The 20,174-nt window shown below is 49.8% G+C and overlaps 1 protein-coding gene across 4 annotated transcripts in view; it reads right to left on the bottom strand.

Annotated features, from left to right (window-relative positions):
• The window catches only part of Syne3 (spectrin repeat containing nuclear envelope family member 3), an 81,303-nt gene that overhangs the window by 16,602 nt on the left and 44,527 nt on the right, over positions 1-20,174 (bottom strand). For all 4 annotated transcript variants that reach the window (XM_027416469.2, XM_035445505.1, XM_027416471.2 and 1 more), the window contains exons 6-15: positions 18,759-19,106; positions 16,861-16,994; positions 14,994-15,168; positions 12,497-12,679; positions 10,474-10,617; positions 8,980-9,114; positions 4,828-4,989; positions 4,525-4,697; positions 3,977-4,106; positions 2,016-2,174 (exon numbers count right to left, since the gene is read on the bottom strand). In XM_027416469.2, coding sequence (XP_027272270.1) covers positions 2,016-2,174; positions 3,977-4,106; positions 4,525-4,697; positions 4,828-4,989; positions 8,980-9,114; positions 10,474-10,617; positions 12,497-12,679; positions 14,994-15,168; positions 16,861-16,994; positions 18,759-19,106 — 1,743 coding nt within the window. The remainder of the gene's footprint in view (positions 1-2,015; positions 2,175-3,976; positions 4,107-4,524; positions 4,698-4,827; positions 4,990-8,979; positions 9,115-10,473; positions 10,618-12,496; positions 12,680-14,993; positions 15,169-16,860; positions 16,995-18,758; positions 19,107-20,174) is intronic.

Raw genomic sequence — 20,174 nt, 5'->3', positions numbered from 1 at the left:
AGAATGTTAGAGAACATTCCACAGAGTTTACTTATAACACGATGTTCCAGGACCATGGGAGGTTTGTCACATCAGTCACCATCACAAAGAGATCACCATGGAGCATGCTACTCTGCTGGCATTTCTAAGACTGACAGTGTTGATGATGAGTTGGGTCGACTTTTTTTTGTCTAAGTAGACCACAGCTCTCCCCTATGGTGACACTTCCTCTTCCCAGGAGTCCTGAGAGGTGCTGGGATGTGGGGTGGAGGAGGGGTCTATAGGCTGGAGCCTAGGCTTCAGCCCTAGCTTTGGACCTTGGCTAAGCTGCTCAGAACCTACCATGGTGCCGGCTGGACCAGAGGCTGTGTTTGATACGATACAGGAACAGAGGGTGGACAACAGATCTGAGTTGGGGATGTGGGTGGGAAGACGTGATGGGGATGTGAGTTCCATCAGGGGACAAGTCGTGCAGTGAGAACACAATGCAGTGTTTAAAGCCATCAATGCGCTAGCAAATAGGGGAGACCAGTCAGGACAAAACTCAGGAAAGGGGGTGGAAGGGTAGCTCCATGGCAGAGCATAGCCTGTCTGAGGCCTTGGGTTTGATCCCCAGCTCTGCAAACAAAATAAAGCCACCACAGATGCTCTGCAGCTGGACAGGAACACAGAGGAACAAGGCCTCTGTCCAGACCTCCTTTTGCTCTCGGGATTTTTGCCCCCCTAGAGGGAATAATACCAGCTTTGAAACCAATCTGTTTCCACAGCTTCCCAAGGGTAAAATGGTGAAAGTCAAAGACTGGGCTCATCGGCTGGGAAGATGGCTCGGAGGTTAAGAGCACTGGCTGCTTTTCCAGAGGTCCTGAGTTCAATTCCCAGCAAGCACATGGTGGCTCACAACCATCTATAATGAGATCTGGTGGTCTCTTCTGGTGTGCAGGCATACATGCAGACTGAACACTGTATACATAATAAATCGATCTTTAAAAAAATAAAAGACTGGGCTCTGCAGAGGAAGGGACTTGTAAGCCATTCCCTTTGTAGATGAGATGCCTGCAGGCTTATTCTCAGACTAAACCATAAGTGAATCTGGGCCTTGAATGCACTTACAGACTAACTCCAGACCATCTTAGTGGTCCAGAACTACCAGACTTGAACTTGGACTCAGTAGTCCCAGAATCTATCAAGATGACTAACAAGGCAGGATGAAGGGGAGAATAGTGGTAGACCAAATACAAGCATGTAATTACCTCTCCCCTGCCCACCATACCTTTGATTTTACATCAAGGGGTGGAGTCTCTTTTCTCTTCCTTTGCATCTGAGATGGCCTGTGACTGACTTTCATTGTACAGCATCACACAGAAGAATCCATGTGACTCTAGCAAGTTCCTAATCTAGGCATCCAGGGTCTTGCCTGTTTCCATACGCTTCCTTACACTCTGCAGCCACCTGAAGCTGTCTGGGATGTCCCACGTGAGAATGAGACACGTCATGTTTGTCTCTATCCATTGCCAGTCCCCGCCACACACCACCACCACCACCAGAGCCACCTAGCTGTTCCACATCTGACAAAAGGTAAGGTTGTCTTGGGCCCCAGAACTGGCAGAAACCAGGCTCAGTTTAAATCGCCAAATGTCAAAATCATGAGTTAAACAATAGCTTATTGTTTTAAGCAACTTGTTGTCATGGTGGTTTGTGACACAGTGGCAGCTAACTGATACCATAATCAAGTGAGTAGTGATATTTTTCACATAGAGAAATATAAGGTGGGATGGATGCATGCATAAATGGATGATTGCTGGGTGGACGGATACATGTGTGGGTGCATGGATGCACAGATGGACAAATGGATGCACAGATGAACAAATGGATGGACAGATGCAAGGAAAAGTTAGCTCTAGAGTATCTGAACCAAGAAATTTAAAAATCATTACTTAGACTCAGGATGGCTTATAAACTACTATTAAGTATGAACTCCTGTATTTGAGAACTTCTGGTGGCATGAACCCCATTAGGGATCATTCTTTGGAACAGACCTGCAGCTTCATCTCTCTGGTCCTCAAGTCCTTGGCTGTGGCTGTTCTCATTGTGATGATTCCAAGTAGCTTGGAGTTTTCTGCCTGCAGCCACTGTTCAAAGTCCCTCAGGAGCTGGGAGTGATCTTCATGGAGGTCATGTTCTTCCAGTAGGTTTGCCTGCAGGGAAGCATGTGATTAGATAGGAGAAAGGCCTGCTGGTCATGGTTCCTGGGGATCCCACCAAAGCAGAAGGGTAAAGATGAGGACAGGGAACCTGGAGGGCTCAGAGGGATGATGAAGGGTCCTCTATTCATCCACATTTAGGAGGCAAGAGCATCTCTCACCATCACCTCTCTAGAGCTCCAGATGTCATCATCATCCTGACCAGGACACCTACCCAGTGGTCATCATCCTGACCAGGATGCCTACCCAGTGGTCATCAGCCTTGACCAGGATGCCTATCCAGTGGTCATCAGCCTTGACCAGGATGCCTACCCAATGGTCATCATCCTGACCAGGATGCCTACCCAGTGGTCATCAGCCTTGACCAGGATGCCTACCCAGTGGTCATCAGCCTTGACCAGGATGCCTATCCAGTGGTCATCAGCCTTGACCAGGATGCCTACCCAATGGTCATCAGCCTTGACCAGGATGCCTACCCAGTGGTCATCAGCCTTGACCAGGATGCCTACCCAGTGGTCATCAGCCTTGACCAGGATGTATACCTAGTGGTCATCAGCCTTGACCAGGATGTTTACCCAGTGGTCATCAGCCTTGACCAGGATGTTTACCCAGTGGTCATCTTTCCTCCATTCTTGTGAAGACATAGGCAGAGTGAAATGAAAGCCAGCAGTCTAGCTAAGTCTTCCCTATCCCTTGGTGGCGCCTCACTCTTCCCTGATATGGCTGGAAAGCCTTGGGTTCCAGTTCTACAGGCTTCTGAAGAAGGTTGGGCTGCCTCCCTCCTCCTCCCCTCCTTCTCCCCTCATCCTCTCTGAGATGCAGCTGCATCCCAGCACCTTGAACTTACACTCCTCTGGGTCTCTGTATATACTCCCCCCTCTATTGAGAACACACTTGTGGTGGTTTGAATGATAATGGTCCCTATAAGCTCATACATTTGAATGCTTGGTTCCCAGGCGGTAGACTATTTGGGAAGAATTAGTACTATGGAATTGTTGGAGAAAACGCATCACTAGAGGTGGACTTGAGGTTTCAAAAGGCCAGGCCATCCCCTGTTAGCTCTTTCCGCCTCATCTTGTGGATCAAGATGTGAGCTCTCAGCTACAGACCCGGCACCATGGCTGCCTGCTGTGGTCATGCTCCCCGCCATGACGGTCATGGACTCTAACCCTCTGGAACTCTGAGCCCCAAATACATGTTTTCTTTTTTAAGCTACCTTTTCATGATGTTTTGTCATGAAAACTATAGAAAAGTAATTAAGGCAATGCCTCTCCCTCCCTCTCCCACTCAGTCTTGAGGGGTCAATGGATATCTCATTATCCCTAGAAGGGCTTCCTCATCCCAGAACTGGGTATAGCATCCAGCCTAGCTGCCACACCTTCTGTGTCTCAATTGTGTTCCAGAGTCCAACAGCACAGACCATATGTCTGGAGCTTGTGCAATCAGGCTGCTGGGTCAGGACTTGCATCTCTGATCTGTTTGCCATCTGAGGTTAGCAGTCAGTTTTTAACTCTAGTTCTCTCCCAACACTAGCTGCTGCAGGGATTCAGATAAATGAGGACCAGTCTTGTCCAGGGGTGTTCCTGACCTTCTGATGTGCTCTGGGACCTCTGAAATCTAAGACCGCCAGGATCCGCAGTCCTCTAGCAATGCATTGCTTCTGGGGTTGCATCAGGGAGGGACAAGCAACAAGAAAGTAGATACATCCTATGAGCTAAGCACATGGTCTGGGGCCCCCACCTCCCCGATTGACATTGGATCTGACCTTTCTCCCAAAGCCTGTGAGATGTACTCACCCCATGCCGCCGCCTGGGAATGGGGTCCCGGGGGTCTATGAGAAAGCCGGCCTTTGGGATGTTGTTGGTGAAAACCAGTTTTTTCCCTGTGTCCACCTCGGTCCTCTGCAGCTGCTGGTTTCTAATGAGACTGGGAAGACAAGTATACTTACTCAAGGCAAGCCACGTGATGAGTATCCATCAAGTCCCCAGAGAAGCAATAGTACCGGGGCACCAAAGAAACTTGGACGATTTGCTACCGTTAAGAACTTTAGCAGCCACCATTTGGGACCACCAGAAAGTTTCCCAGGCACATTCATGCTATTTCTTACTCTTAAACCATACCAGCAAGGCACACATACCTATCAATGTAGATAAAGGAGTCATCTCAGGCAAGAATAGGCTGGAGGCTAACTCCACAGTAAGGGGTGTCCTCCAGTCCTCAGAACCCTACCAGAATCACTAGTTGGATCAAAGATGGGGATATCCCCAGGTTCCCAGCACCATGCCTGGCACACACCCCTCAGTCATACGCTCTAAGGACACCAGGAGTCAAGCAAGGCCCTTACCTCAGCAGATTCTCCTCTAGCAGACGCAGGGCCTGCCAGGATTCCATCAGCTTCCTCAGATCCTCCTGGACCACGGCCGCCCCCTCTGGGGAAGACTTCTTCATCACAAGTTGGCCCAGTGCTTGGAGCAGGGACAGCTGGACCTCTCTCTCTGGAATTTCAGCCAGCAGCCTCTGTGGGACACATGGATGACACACACACACACACATGTGAGGCACTGGTCTGGCGGGATCTCTGTACCCCAGTAAGTTCACTCAGAATGCTTTAGGAGAATGTGGGCAGGGAGATGAACCAGCACTTTACCTCGGGTCCAGTCTCTTGGGTCTCAGTATCCCACAGACTCACATCCCCTTGGTGTGACTCCAACGTCTGTGTGACCAGGGTGGTCCACTGCTGCAGCTCTGACAGCCGGTGGCTGAAGGTGCAGTGCTCCTGTACGCTCTGCTGACACCTGTCCACAAGGTCCTGTGGGACAGCCAGGAGGGTCAGGAAAGTCTGAATGCTGCCTGAGGCAGTCTGTGGATGATACCCCAATTCTGCAAGATACCTAGACCTGCCTGCATGTCTCCAACAAGGATTAGGGACCAACATGGAAGATGGGGTGAAAAGGCTGTTAGGGCCAGAGGATGGGAAGGATGCTATGACGTGATATCCCTCACAGTCTCACAGCAGCTACGGTTACAACACCAAGCCAGTTAACACTACAGCTCGGGTAAGAGAGGGGCTCCAGAGGCCCCACCCCTGCCTGAGAAGTTGCTGGCAGCTGAAGTTTACTGCGGAATGAGGAGTCATTTCTTCTTTGGGGTAGATGGCCAAGCACCTCTTCCCATGTGGGCAGCACTAACTACTCAGTGGATGACAATTTTTAAAAAAGGAAAAGGGCATGAAGGTGGGGTGGGGACCTGCTGGGGATGGTTCAGAAGGGAGGGGGTAGCGTTAAGAAGAAGATTGATTATGTGGGAAATTGTCAAAGAATAAATATAGTCTTTAAAAACAATGAGCAGCCTGAGACCCCCTACAGCATGGTGGAGACTCCTGCAAGCATTGTGTGGAGGGGTGGAACAAACAGCTCAGAGGTCAGGGCTGTCTTTCTGGGTAAGGGATAGACAGTTCATAGGGGCGGGGCATGAGGCAGGCTGGTACCATCCTAGGTTTTGTCTGGGGGAATTTACATGGAGCTGCTTGTTCTTTGAGATTTTCTTTTCTGCATATGATTATGATTCTATTCAAAGGTTTTCAAAGCTACCTTGCTTTTTTCCCCTCCATCCCTGCATCCTGTTTCCTGGGCCTGTCAGTTTCTCAGAAGTCTGAATCATGGGCCTTCTTCTTCATTGCCTCCAAAAAAGCTAGGCACTGTCCTCAGGAGGACATCTCCATTCTCCTGGTCCCCTGGCCTGGGACTCTCTGAGGTCCCCTTTTCAGCCTACCATGAACCATTCAGATTCCTGTCCACTGCCGCTATTCTCACTGTATTACCCTGAAGGTCTCAAGCCTCTATGCTGGGCTTCCAAAGTTCCTATCTCCTTGTATCTCAAAAAAAAAAAAAAATCACTGGCAGAAATATGGATGCCAGGCCCCTGCCAAGGGGCTATAAGCCCAAAGGGGGGGTGGTGGTTAGCATTCCACATATTGCACCTACCTACAACAACTCATCAGAGATGGCTTCAAACATTTTCTAAGCCCCGCTCCTCTGAATCCACAGTGCCAGGACCTGGGTACCAATACTAACTAACTACCCCCCAGGGCTTCCTGCCATAGGGACCTGTGGCCTCTGACATGTTCCCTGTGGATGTGATAGTTAACCTTTCTTGACCTGATCTAGAATCACCATAGAAACAGTCTCTGAAGGATTGTCTAGGTTCGGTTAACTGAGGTGAGATGTTCCATAAAGGTGAGTTGCCCTAGTCCATGGGCCAGGGCCCAGGGCTACATGAAAAAGGAGAAAACTGGAAACAGTTGGATCTCTGTGAGTTCAAGGCCAGCTTGGTCTGCATAGCGCTCCAGAGTCCATCTCTCTTTACTTCCTGAAGAGGGAAGTACTTCTAATACTTGAAGACCCAGTGGCTGCTTCTAGTTCCTGCCACCATGGTTCCCTGAACCGTGATGAACTACACCCTGGAACTATGAACCAAGCAAACCTTTCTAATGTCGTCTTTGTCACCGTGACGACAGGACATGAAGGCCACTTGGCTGTGATGGAAGGAGGAGTTTATACTCACTAGACTTAACAAGCACTGAATGTCTGAATAAGGGGTACAGTTTCTCTTTACAGAACCATGATGGGATATCACCCTCTTGGGACTTCTAATGACACCCAGTAAATGTGTCCTCTAACGATTGGCCTAGCTCATCATTTGGATATAGTTTTTGGAGCTGATGTTTGAAGCTTCTAGGGGCTTCTAGAAGGTAGAACAATGACCTATCTCTCTATTCCCTTTCTTTGCCCCCAAGACAACAGATGCAAGTTTACTCAGCAGGATTAGTGAATTCATGCAGACCCAAGGTGTCGCTTAGGCCAACAGGGCTCCTTAGTTCCTGGTGTATGGCATCACCATGTTTCTTGGAGTCTCCTGGGGAAGCATTTGTGGCTGAGAGTGGATCAGGGGCCAAAAGTAGCAGACAATGTAAGCTGTTCCCACTCCATGGAGGGAGACAGAACTGCTCCACCTCCCCCAAAATTGTCTCATGCCTGCCCATATCCACAGAGACTAGAAGCCTATTTGCCATGGCCTGGGACTGGGTTCTGAGGTAGTTTGAATGTTTGTATGGATCCCGATAAGATCACAGGAGTGGCACTATTAGGAGGTGTGGCTTTGTTGGAGTAGGTGAGGCCTTGTTGGAGGAAGTGTGTCACTATGGGGGTGGGCTTTGAGGTCTTGGATGCTCAAGTTATGCTTGGTGTAGACCCAGTTCATTTCCTGTGGCCTGAAGATCAAGATGTAGACCTCTCAGCTCCTCCCCCACCACCACGTCAGCCTGCGTGCTGCCATCTTCCACCAGGATAATGGACTGAACCTCTGAACTGTAAGCCACCCAATGAAATGTTTTCCTTTATAAGAGTTGCCGTAACACATGGGGAAGGGCCTAGGCCTGGCCCAGGATGATGTGGTAGACTTTGGGGAGCCCCTTTTGAGGGCCTTACCCTGCCTGGGGAGTGGAGGGGGGATGGCTAGGGGCAGGTGGGATGTTGGGGGGAGGGGAGGGAGAGGGAGAAGGGATTGACATGTGAAGCAAGCTTGAACTAATAAAATAAAATAAAATAAAAGAGTTGCCGTGGTCATAGTGTCTCTCCACAGCAACAGGAACCTAACTAAGACAGGTTCTAACTCCACACAGGTACAAGGAGGTCTTTGAAGTTCCACAAGACCACTGGCTTGTCTGGGGACACACCTATACTATATACAAAGGACTGTGCTTTGTTATCTCACCCCTAGAGGTACTGCTAGCCATGCTGCAGGATGTGACATTAGTGGTTGTGGCATGAAGGGAATATTTCCTGACTATCTTAAGCCACTTATGTATGACTTGATTATGATGTCTCTTTCTAGGGGCTGGAGAGATGGCACAAAGGTTAAGAGCACTGACTGTTCTTCCAGAGGACCCAGATTCAATTCCCAACACCCACATGGCAGCTCACAACTGTCCATAATTCCAGGACCTAACACCCTCACACCGACATACATGCAGGCAAAACACCAATGCACACAAAAAATAAAGTTTAAAAGATTTCTTTCTAGTCTAGACATTTCTAAATTGTCTGTAAGAGTGGTGTGTCCACCTGCTAGCTTCAGAATGGTAAAAGAAGGTGTTCACCATGGAAACTGGGTGTACAGGGCCAGGGTGGCTGGCACGAGTTTTCTTGAGGTGTGGCCAGGGATCAGCTTCAGCTCCTGGGGCTTAATTTAAAAGCAGACCCAGGCCTGTCTGAATCAGGGTGTGTAGGGCGCCTGGAGCCTGTGTCCCTACTTGTCTCAGTCAACTGTCAGAAAGTCTGGGGTTCTGACTGCAGGAAATGCAATCAATCCTGTGCACCAGAAAGTGCTCAGAGGGCCACTAGAGGGTGCTGTAAACAAGGCTCTGAGGCCACCAGGGCTAGGGGACACAAACAAGAACTGTGTACCCACACAAGCAGATGGGACAAGGGAGCCTTTTCTGTTCTCCATCTGTGTCCCTCATCACAACGTGAAACCCTGGCATCACTCACTTACTGGTAGATTCACCATCCATCCACCTAATCCCCAGGAAAGCCGGGCCCTGTCTGTTAGTGTGTGCCCAGAACACTGCAGCCCAGAACAACAGCCAGCATACAGAAAATGCTCCACGATCAGAAGTTACACAAATGATGACGAGAAGAAAGAGAGGTTGGAAAGAATGGAGGGTGGAAGGAGAAAGGCCCTACGAGTGCAGGAGTCTAAGACCTGGCCCTGCTGCTCAGGCCCTTCACTGGTCCCTTACCTCAAGGGACCTCTTCAGGGCTTGCTGGTCAGAGGAAATCTGGTCCACTTTGTGTTGGTGGTTAGAGTTCCCCTGGGCAAGAGGCCTCACAGCCTCTATCTGTGTCCCCAGATCGAGACCCTCTTCCTGCAGGCCCTGTGATAGAGAGAAGAGCAAGTGAGCTTGACAACCTTCCACTCAGAAGACCTTCCATCCCAGGAGGCTCTCCACCCAGAAGACCTTCCATCCCAGGAGGCTCTCCACCCAGAAGACCTTCCATCCCAGGAGGCAGTCCACTCAGAAGACCTTCCATCCCAGAAGGCTCTCCACCCAGAAGACCTTCCATCCCAGGAGGCTCTCCACCCAGAAGACCTTCCATCCCAGGAGGCTCTCCACCCAGAAGACCTTCCATCCCAGAAGGCTCTCCATCCAGAAAACCCTCCATCCCAGAAGCCCCTCCATACAGAAGACCCTCTATCCATCCCAGAAGACCCTCCATCTAGAAAATCCTCTACCCAGAAGCCCCTCCATCCACCCAGAAAATCCTCCATCTAGAAGCCCCTCCATGCTGGAGGCCCAGTGGGGTAGGGGCTGAATGGGAGAGTCCCTGGTTGGGGTTCCCAGCATAGCATGCTCCCTCTATCAGAGGCTGTACCACATGGGTGGTCCAATAGATTCCTTTTCAGGGCAAATGAATCTTTAAAATTCAGACACAAATATCCTGGGGTACTACTAAAATAAACTATAGGAAAGACCAGACAGCGTCCTGGGGAAAAAACTCATGTCTGGACTCTCACTTGGTGACCATTGGCTCTTATGAAGAATTATACTCACTTCAGTGTTAGAGCCTAAAATGTACCACGCTTAATGTTTTCCAGAGAGTGCTGTCGGCTTACATAGGAACTGCGTTTGGGTTTGAAACAATAAACATTGTGTCTTGTGCATGATAAAAACCAGTAAAGCTCCTCAGCCGACCAGCGATTACCAATGACCCGCCTGCATGCAGTCCACACATGATATAAAACATTTTCCTAATCGCAAAATTGGTTTATTCAACTGAAAGTCTCCGGACTCAACAAAAATAGTTCACACGATAGTTAGTACTCATTGTCAACTTCACTGGATTTGGATCATCTAGGAGACCCCCTCTGGGTATGTCTGTGGGGTGTTTCCAAATAGGACTTAACGGAAGAGGGAAAACCTACATTGAATGTGGATGGCACCACCCCATTGGCTGAAGTCCCAAACTGAATAAAAGGAGAACCAAACTGAGTGCCGTTGTTCAGACTTCGGAACCCAAGGGCAAACAAAAGAACTGCTTGCAGCCCCTGCCGACTCACTTGGGTGTGCTGACAGCCCAGCCCAGGAACTGCCAGCTGAATAAGCTGGTATCTACTGAGTCAGGTCTGCAGTAAAGACCTCGGGCTCAGGCGGGCTACTGCTTTGCAGCTTGCTGCCAGAAGGGGGAGTGCCCGCGCAGGCAACAGTGTTCCAGGTGACAGAGCTACTCCTCACCTGCAACCTTAGGAGCTGGACCTGCTTTCCAGGAAGGTCCCGCTGAAGCCCATTCTCTGCTTGGATCCTGGCTTGGAGGTCTAGGAGCTTCCTGTGGAGGGGGTCAAAAGCCACCCCGAAGTCTTTGTGCTGGGCGAGCAGGCTCTGCAAATAGAACTACAAATGAAGTATTTTTCTCACAGCACCTTGTAAGAACTGACACTGGGCTGGGTGGTTCTCACTATACTCCCTCTGGATCCATCTCCTCTTGAAAGCCGTCTCTGACGGGCCACTCTAGTGTTGTCTTACCACACTTTAAACCAACATCCCTCCCCCATACACCAATTCTCACCAGAAGCTTGTTTATAAATAAGATTTTATTAGATTCAGCCCCGCCTACTCATTTCCGTTTGATTCTGTGCTATAGAGGCAGAGTTGGGCCAACTGCCTGGCAGACACCAGCATCTCCACTGCCTGGGCCCTTGCAGCAGCAGCAGCAGCAAAAGCAGCCTGTATATCAGAGGTTCTCAACCTTTGGGTGGAGACCCCTTTGGGGTCGAATGAACCTTTCACAGGGAACCTAAGACAATTGGACAACACAGATATTTACATTATGATTCATAACAGTAGCAAAATTATGGTTATGAAGTAGCAACAAACGCTATTTTATGGTTGGGGTCACCAGAGCATGAGGAACTGCATTAAAGGGTCACAGTGTTAGGAAGGTTGAGAACCACTGCTCTAGACCTTTGCTTTGCTTAGACTGCTCTGAAGACACCTTCTGTAACTGCCCTTGTGTGCTGTCTCCACCAGCAGCCTCGATGGCTTCAGAGTGAAGACCTCACTTCCTCTCTGGCTCCCCCAGCTCCTGCAACCCTGCCTCATCCTGCAGATGAAGTAAGATTGAGGGCTTGGAGTTAGGTGATGCAGCCTGAACCTTGACTCCTCTACCATGAGATACCTGACAGACTCTCCTCACCTGTAAAACAGGGAAACCGGTGGCACCTCCCCCATAGTGTCAGCTGGACAAAGATTAGCAGTTGGCTGGCTCAGAGCCAACACCTGTAGACCGTAGCTATTATTATCGGTATAACTGGCCACTCAGCAAACATTTGGCAGCTAGAACAGGCTGTCTGCAGAGTGCCAAGCCATTTGCTCTGACTTAATGCAGTCAAGAGCATGCCATTAATAACGTTCACTTGCTGTGTACCAATCTTTTTGTACACTGTGAATATGTATTACTCTAAAGAGCTGACTGGTCAATAGCTAGGCAGGAAAAGGTTAGGCGGGACATGCAGCCAAAAAGAGAGCCTGGGGAGAAAAGGGAGGAGTTGCTAGGAGATGCAGAGAGAAGCAAGATGAATATGCTGTGCTGAAAAAAAGGTACCACCATGTGACAGAGCATAGGTAAGAAATATGGGTTAATTTAAGTTGGAAAAGCTAGTTAGTAATAAGCCTAGGCTATCGGCTGAGCATTTATAATTAATATTAAGTCTGTGTGGTTTTTCGGGAGCTGGCCAGCAGTCCTGATGAAAAACTCCACCTACACTCACTCCTAGGATCATGGTGGGTTAAAATCAGCAAACACTTGCATCTGCATTTTCTACTACATTTAATTCATTTATGTATATATTGCGTGTGCATGCACACACACGCACATACATAAACATGGAAGGTCAGGTGACAACTGTAGGAGTTGGGGATTGAAATCAGGTAGAGGCTGGGCAGCTAGCACCTTCACTGGTCGAGCCTTCTCGCCCACCCCATCTCTGCTTGTCCATCCTCTCTGCAGAAGATAGCGAGACTTGATTGAAACATAGAGAACAGGGGTAGGAGTGACCAGCAGCAGACAGGTGACTAGGGAGCCAGTGAGAGGGGTCACATGAGGGTCCTGCCCTAGCTACAGACACAAAACCTGAGGTTGTGGGAAACCAAGGCATATATCCGGAGCCACTGGGCAGGGGTGGAGCTGAAATCAGAATACCAAGAAGGGCTGTGCCCGGCCTCTGGCTGAGCTCCAGGGCGGAGCGGCTGATGCGCTCACCTGCAGTTTGCTCTTCTTCTGCAGAAGGCTGTTATGCAGTAAGTCTCTGTCCCTCACAGAACTTGCCACCTGCTCCAGGAGAGCGGCTGCTCTCTCCTGGCCGAAGATGCTACCCAGCAAGTCCGTCTTCAGCTGCAGCATCGCCAGCTGCTCTTTCAGGCGGGAGCTTTCGGCTAGGGCCGCCTGTGGGAGACAAGGTACCCATGCACCTCAGACAGCCAGGTAGTCCCAAGCTTACACCGTTTCCTACCACTGCTGTGTGGGAGCGGTGACTCTGCAGGTGTTGGAAGAAGCAGTACAGTAGAAGCAGAATGACAGGAATACACTGGGAGGATGCCCTGAATTTCAGCATCTCATTACCAAAGGCCAAGAAATAATTCATCCCCCTCCTGTCTGGGAAACCCTGTCCCCTCCATCACCACCACCACCAGCTATGGCACACGCTCAGCCTCTCTCCCCTGGACCACAGAACCTGCCTGCCTGTTGCTTCTAAGCTGGTGCCCCAGAGCTGACCCCCCACACCTCACCAGCCTCTACGCCTGCAGTTCTCAACCTTCCTAATGCTGTGACCCTTTAATACAACTCCTCATGTTGTGGTGACCTCCAACCATAAAATTATTTTCATTGCTACTTCATAACCATAATTTTGCTACTGTTATGAATCATAATGTAATTATCTGATATTCAGGGTCTCTGACCCTGTGGGGGTCACGACCCACAGGTGGAGAACCACTGTTCCACAGAGACCATCACCACAGACCTTCTGAAATTCCTGAAAACACCTTGCTTTTGGACTTCTGGCCTTGAGAACTGGGAGACAATAGACTTTTTTCAAGGCAAGGTTTTACTCTATAGCCCAGGCGGGCCTGAAGATTACTAAATAGCCTAGGCTGGTCTTGAACTCATAGCAATTCTCCTGCCTTCATCTCCAAAGTCTACAGCTATATGACACGATCCTTAATACACAAAAATTGTAAATTAATTAGATTTTTCTGTCTATCACATGGAAAGGTTGGGATGAATTTCATCAGAGTGAGACCCTGTTTCAAAAACTAAAAAAAAAAAACTAAATAAAATAAATAATTAGGGAGAGATTAAAGTTGGGGAGACAGCTCAACAATTGAGGTGCTGGCTAAACAAGCCTGAGGACCTGAGTTTGAATCCCAAGAAACCCAAATGGGTGTGGTGGCCCAATGGTAATCTCAGCTTATGAAGGCAGAGGTGGCAGGGATCCCTAAAGCAAGCTGGCTAGCAAGACCAGCCACACCCGTGAACTCCAGCTCCAGTGAATAAGGTGAAGAGCAATCAGTTATTCCCAGCATCAACCTCAGGCTCACACATGTGCAAGCTCCAAGCTGCAGGCTGAGCAGTGTCCTACAGGGGGAGCAGGGTCAACCCTGAGTAAAGATTCTCCCAGCAACACCCAGTAAGCCAGAACGGTGAGGGGAAAACCACTCTGATATGTTGATGATGGTCCTGTGCTTTGTGGGGTGGTGGGTAAACTATTTTTGTTTAATTTTTCAGAAATCTTTATGCTTTCAGGGGAATGTAGGCATGTTTTTATAATCAGAACAAAAACTAATATAAAATGCAGTTGACACCTAGCACATTTTCATGCCTCTCTCTGCTCTGTGTGTCTGAGAATCCCGGACACAAGAGCATCTCATGGACTGAGAGCTCAATGGTAGCACAAAGCAGGGTTTATGAGCTAATCAAAGCCCCAGTGTTGAGGGACTCTGTGGTGGATGCTGCCAAATGCTCCCCCTGTAACCATCCCTCTCTCTCCAAACAGCCAACATTTGTCTTGTGCCCAACTGAAGGTCCAGAATTGTTAGTGTCACTGACACAGCCAATCATGACAATTTCACCATCTTCAGCCAGGCACTGGTTTCAAGGGTAGTCACAGGACCTGCCCGACCAATGAGATGAAAGATTCCCAGGAAGGCTTTATCTCCTTGTTAGCAGTGAAAACGGTGATGGAGGGAGTCCTCGGGCCCCTATGCGTTTCGCACCAATAACAAATCTACTCGCTACTTGGTATAAGTGGGGGGCCAGAAAGAGACATGCCTTGGAGCATGGAGAGCCTGGGTTCCAGATGGCACTGTTGACCCATTAAATTGGCCCGATGACCTCTGTGTTTGAAGTCCCCACTGATCAAGCTGTCGCTGAAGATGCAATGAAGGCAATGAACAGCTACAGCACTCTCTTGCAGAGCCATTTAATACTCTACCTATGGTGGGTCCTCAAGGGAGACAAAATTCCATGTAGCTTCCAGAAGGTTGGTGAAAGTCACACCAGGCTTTGGCTCTATTGGAGAACTAAGGACAACTTTTGTCCCTGAGAACAAGTGATGACCTTTCCTGTACACTCGGTACTTGGCTGATACAGAGCTGGACCCAGGTATCTCGGGGAGCCAGGTGTGCACTTGTCCCTGGAAGAGCCGCTGAGATGCCACACCCTGGGCCAGCACCTCCCCAGCCCCACAAAACCTGCTTACCTCAATCTGGGGTAGAAAGGTATGAATGGAGGGCAGGTCCGGCAGACTGGTGGTGATGTCCAGGAGCCTCTGGGCCAGGGCCTTCCACAGCTGCAGGTCATTGAGAGGCCGCTGCAAACGCTGCCACAGCTCTGTCCTGGTTGCATTGTGGAGCCTGCTGTTCTTTCCCTTCATACTGCCAGGGCAGCACAGGGCGCAGACCCGGAGAGCAGAGAGTGAGATCAGTCCTGGGTGAGGCCTCTGCCCAGGCTGCCGGGGCAGGGAATGCCCTCCTAACACATGGGCTGCTACGAGTGTGTACTGACACACACATAGGAAATGGGTGGGAACTTGTGAGCACTGAGACAAAATAGCACTGACCACATGTCTGGGGTCTTCCTGAGGACAGACCCTCAACTCCCTCAGGCCTGGAGGTGCTCAAGAAAATGAGGTACACAAGTATCCTCTGGGTCCCCAATATCTGAAAAGCTGGGAGTCTAGAGTCAGGCAGAGCAGCTGTGACCTGTGTGGCTTAACTGTCAAGGCCCAGTTTCCTCATGTGAAGAAGGAGTTTGCCCTTTACACCGCTGCTAGAAACATTCGTAATCCTAGATGCCCTTCACACTGCTCCCTGCACACTGCTCCCAAGGACATTTGTAACACTGGAGGCTTCCAGTAACAGAAAGCTAGGAGGCTGCCCTTCCCACTTAGAACCAAACAAGAGCTTAATCCAAGTTTTAAAAGAAATAAATGGTGAGAACGTGGGTCTGGGACCCAGATTTACTTTGAGCCTGAGGGCATTTGTCAACCTGGAAGAAGGTGCTGCGGAATGAGCTAGCCTGTGCCAGCCCTCAGAGTGAGGACACTAAAGGCGGCATGTTCTGACAGCCATACCCTTCTTGAAGCTTGAAAGCTAGGCTCTCTGGATAAAAGAGCACTGTTATGTGTTGTCTTCACACAGAGCTATCCCAGCTTCAAGGCAGGAGACCAAAAGCCTTGGGGGTAAACTATGGAGACCTAACCTGGTTCTGCCCAGTCAATCCAAACTCAACCCTGGTTAAGATATCATGCCAGGCCCAGCTACTTCCTATCAGTAAGTTTTCACATACAAGACCCAACACCAGATAAAGCAACCCGGATCCAATAACTTCGCGGACCAAGCTGAGGGAGAGGAGACCCGTGGCTACTGAGCCTTTGTTGGTTCTGTATATAGCAAGTCCAAGTCCCAGCCTTGCCCTGCTTCAGCATCCGGCAGTGGGATCTAGGCACTCTCCCAATTTTACAGCTGTGGAGCCTATGAACAGCTGTGGATGAGAGGCACAGCCAGATGAAGCTCCTGTGTCCACTCTAAAGGAATCCCTCATAACCAGGCAGGGGAATAAGGTTACTATAGGGGTGCTATTGGGATGGCTGAGCTGTTTTTAGGATGCCTTCTTGCAAAAAATAGGTGAGCACCCTGAATGTGCAATGCTCATTTCTGCAGAGGGAGGCTATGCTCTACTCTTTGCTGAGCCCAACTGTATGCATGGGCAGAGAGGCGATCAGAGGCATTGCTGAAGAGATGCTCTGGTACTTAAGTCTCAGCATGGTCGGAAGCAGAGGAGTAGTGTTCACTAACATAGCAGCCCTCCCTTACGACACTGCGTGGCAAAGCCCTCCCACCGTCCAGCCACTCAAGACCCAGGCAAACGAGCCTCGGAGCCATGAAAAGCAAAGCTCACACACCTCTTGCTGGGAGCCAAATGCAAGAATGAGGAGCAGGCAGTCTCCACTGAGTAGAGACTTGCCATCCCCGAACACGCCATCCTCCACACACAGGAAGCCAAGTATCCAGCACCCTGAGTCCCACCCACCCCTAGTCCTGCCTACCCTCAACCTGCCTGGGTACCTTTGATATTCCTGAATGGCAGCCACCACGCTGTCAGAGAGTGACTGCAGGTCGGGGAAGGTGACAAGTTCCTTCAGTTGAGTTTGTAGCCGGTCTACACGGGGCTCTTCTGAAGCCAGTGCAGCCTGTGTCCCCTGCAAGACATGACAACCAGGAGCTGGCAAGGCTCCTTGGGGGAATGACGGTGTGTGCGCAGGGGCTGAGTAGAGGCTGGGGACTGGCCAGGCTGGAGGATCTTGTCACTAAGGGCATGGACTGGGGGATCTTACCTTAGGCTCAGCCCCTGATCCCTTCCCTGTAGCAGCCCGGTTACACATGGTGTCACCCTCCCCACAGTGACACTGTGACATCTAGCTCCATTCTACTGCAGTTGCTCCCATTGGACACAGCCTTGCCCTCTGGTGCTGGGGTATCTTAAACTGTAGGCTCCCACCTGGGTCTAATCCCTGGCACTAACGAAAATGATAGCTATGAAGCACAGAGCTCCAACAGAAGGGATTTAGACAATGTGGAACATTGGTTAGCAAGCAGGACTCATGCTAAAAACCAGTGCCTCTCAAGCACCAGCATTTTTAGGTGCTAAGCCCTTTCTCTGTCCCTCCTGCCATTATTCCCAATTCACATACACCTAAAGTTAAAACCTTTCCTCCAAAGCTACCAGGAGAGAGGAACCCGCCAGAACCCATGCAGTCCGGTTCCACAATCCCCACTCTTAACCACTGTACCACGCTCCAACTCAGACTGAAGCAGGTGCCCCTTGAGAAGTCGTGGTCCCCTTTGTAGAAAGATGCAGTGTGGCCTGGCCTGCTGGGAGGCTGGGTGAAAAAAGCTCCCAAGTGTGTAAAGGACAGAGGGGAACACCTTAGTACCATGGAGGAGCAGAAAGAAGAGAGATAGAAGCGACTTTCATTTTTTTTAAGGTACTTCCTTTAATGGCTGCCCACTTGAGGGGCTAGGGGAGGAACCTAGAGTCTGGTACAAGCTATTAAAGTTCTACCACTGAGCCTCAGCAACAGCTTCAGATATTTCCTTCGACCAAATCCTAGTATTAACAACAAAGTAAGGGGTTGGGGAGTGTTGGGAATCTTTATCTAACACCCATCAGCAATCCTGCCATGGTTTGAACAGTGCTGGCAGCAGGGCTGTGAGATTTGAGGAGGAAGGGCCCCGGGGTAGTCCTTGGGTCTCAGGAGGTGTGACATTGAAGGGGTCCATAAGGGCCTGCTTGTCTTGTCTTCCTGGCTGGCCCTACTTCCTGGCTTAGGAGGTGAATGGTTTACTCTGCCACAGACTCTCACCATGGTAGGCTGGCCCTGCCAGAGGCCCAAAGAAATGCAGTCACTGGATCTCTAACAACTCCTCAGGAACATTTGCTGCAGCAAAACTTTGTTCCTTGTAAGTCGGTTGGTGCTGCTGTTGTTATAGTAACATGAAGGTGACTGAGACTTCCCGAGTGGATAGGGGCTCACACCAGCTTCCCCAAATGGGTGTCCTTGCTCTACCTCCACAGACCCTGCCCGCCCTGTGTTTGCCTCTCATCTCTCCACTATGTGCTTCCTTCCACCTCTAACCTTACTGCTCCCGGCCAGAACACTCGTCCCTTATCCCATAATGAGTAAGGAAAGAGCTTCCAAGCCCACGTCTGCATGACCTGTGTTCCTTGGGTCTTAATTAGCCACCAACTTACTGTGTGGCTTTAGGGATTGCAAGGGGGGAAAAATATTTCAGGCCTCAGTTTCTTCTTCTGAAAAATGAGAATAAACACCTTCCTTCTCAATGACCCTTTCCGGGAGCTCAGGTGCCAAAGGATCAGAGAGTGTGCGTAAGGCCGATTATGACTCTCTGTCATAGAGTATCTCCAAGTGGCAACCTGAGGCCCAGTGCACCCCTGTGCTTACCGAGAACAGTCTCCAGTGGGCCACCAGCTCATCCTCTGTGGCTGTCTTCATCACGGGCTCCAAGCTCTTGTGGGCCAATCTCTGGAGGCTTTTCTTGAACTCTCCCAGCTCCGCCTCCAGCCGCAGGATCTGCTGCTCACAGGCCCCCTTGGACTGGAGCAGGCCCCGCAGCCTCTCTTCCTCCTCGTTCCAGAGGACTCTCAGTTTCTCCAGGACATCCCGCATCTCCTCCAGCTCCCCTGAGATCTTCTCTGCACCCAAGGGAGAGGTGTTCTGAATGATACCCTCAGCCTGCTCCTCCAATATGTTCAAAGATTCCTCGCCCCTGGGGAAATCCTTGGCGATGTCCTGTCCAGGGTGATTGAGGGGGAGACAGCAGGAAAGCAAAGGTTAGCTGTGCTCTCAGGACAGACCTGGGGATCATGCCAAGGGTGGATGGTCTGCCCTAGGTACTGTGGACGTGTAAATGGGAACTATTCCCTCCAGTTTCTTCCAAGCCACTGAGTGTCTCTGTTGAGTATGTCTGTCTTCAGCACTGTCTGACATTTGCTAATGTTTAAAACAAATCAACTTGAAGCCATCAGCAAGATATGCCCAAAGAATCAGGGGCACTGAGCCTCACTGTATGTGTGTGTATGCGATATCTAGCTAGACTTTAAATGCATGTCTATATCGCTGTATCTGTGCAGATATATGGAGAATGTGTGTGTGGCTGTTGTAGCTCAGGTTGGCCTCAATAAATAGCTGAAAATGGCTTTAACTTCTGATTCTTGGAGTTCCCAGGTGCTGGGATTACAAGTATATGTAACCACACCTGTTTTGGGGGGGTTGTTGTTGTTTGATTGGTTGGTTGGTTTTTTGCTTTGGTTTTGGTTTTTCGAGACAGATTCTCTCTTTATAGCCCTGGCTGTCCTGGAACTCACTCTCTAGACCAAGCTAGCCTTGAATTCACAGAGATCCGCCTGCCTCTGCCTCCTGAGTGTTGGGATTTAAGGTGTGCACCATTGCCGCCCAGCTCCATGCCTGGTTTTTAAGTTTCTATATTAATTATGAATAGTACTGGCTTTGCCATTTACAGCAGTGACTCAAGTTTTCTTTTGTCTCCTTTTTCTGTGACAGGATCTGATTATAGGCATACATACTTATTTATATTTATCTTTCCCAAGCTAGCCTCAAAGTTGCAATCCTCCCACCTTAAACCCCCAGACATTGGGCTAACGCCTGTGCACCTCCACCTGACTCTCAGTTTTCTTTCTAACAATGTTCACCACCTTCTTCAAAGGCCAGTTGATTTAAATATGAACTAACAAGCCCAGCACACAGTGTAGGGAAAGCTAAGAAATGGCTCTTGAACTGATGAAGATAACTTGCTGTCTGGTCCAAAGGAAGCTCCAATTCTCCAGACTCCAACAGGCA

The sequence above is a fragment of the Cricetulus griseus genome, chromosome 5 (genome assembly GCF_003668045.3).
Source record: "Cricetulus griseus strain 17A/GY chromosome 5, alternate assembly CriGri-PICRH-1.0, whole genome shotgun sequence".
Lineage (NCBI taxonomy): Eukaryota > Metazoa > Chordata > Mammalia > Rodentia > Cricetidae > Cricetulus > Cricetulus griseus.
This window is presented reverse-complemented; position numbering and strand designations above follow the sequence as displayed.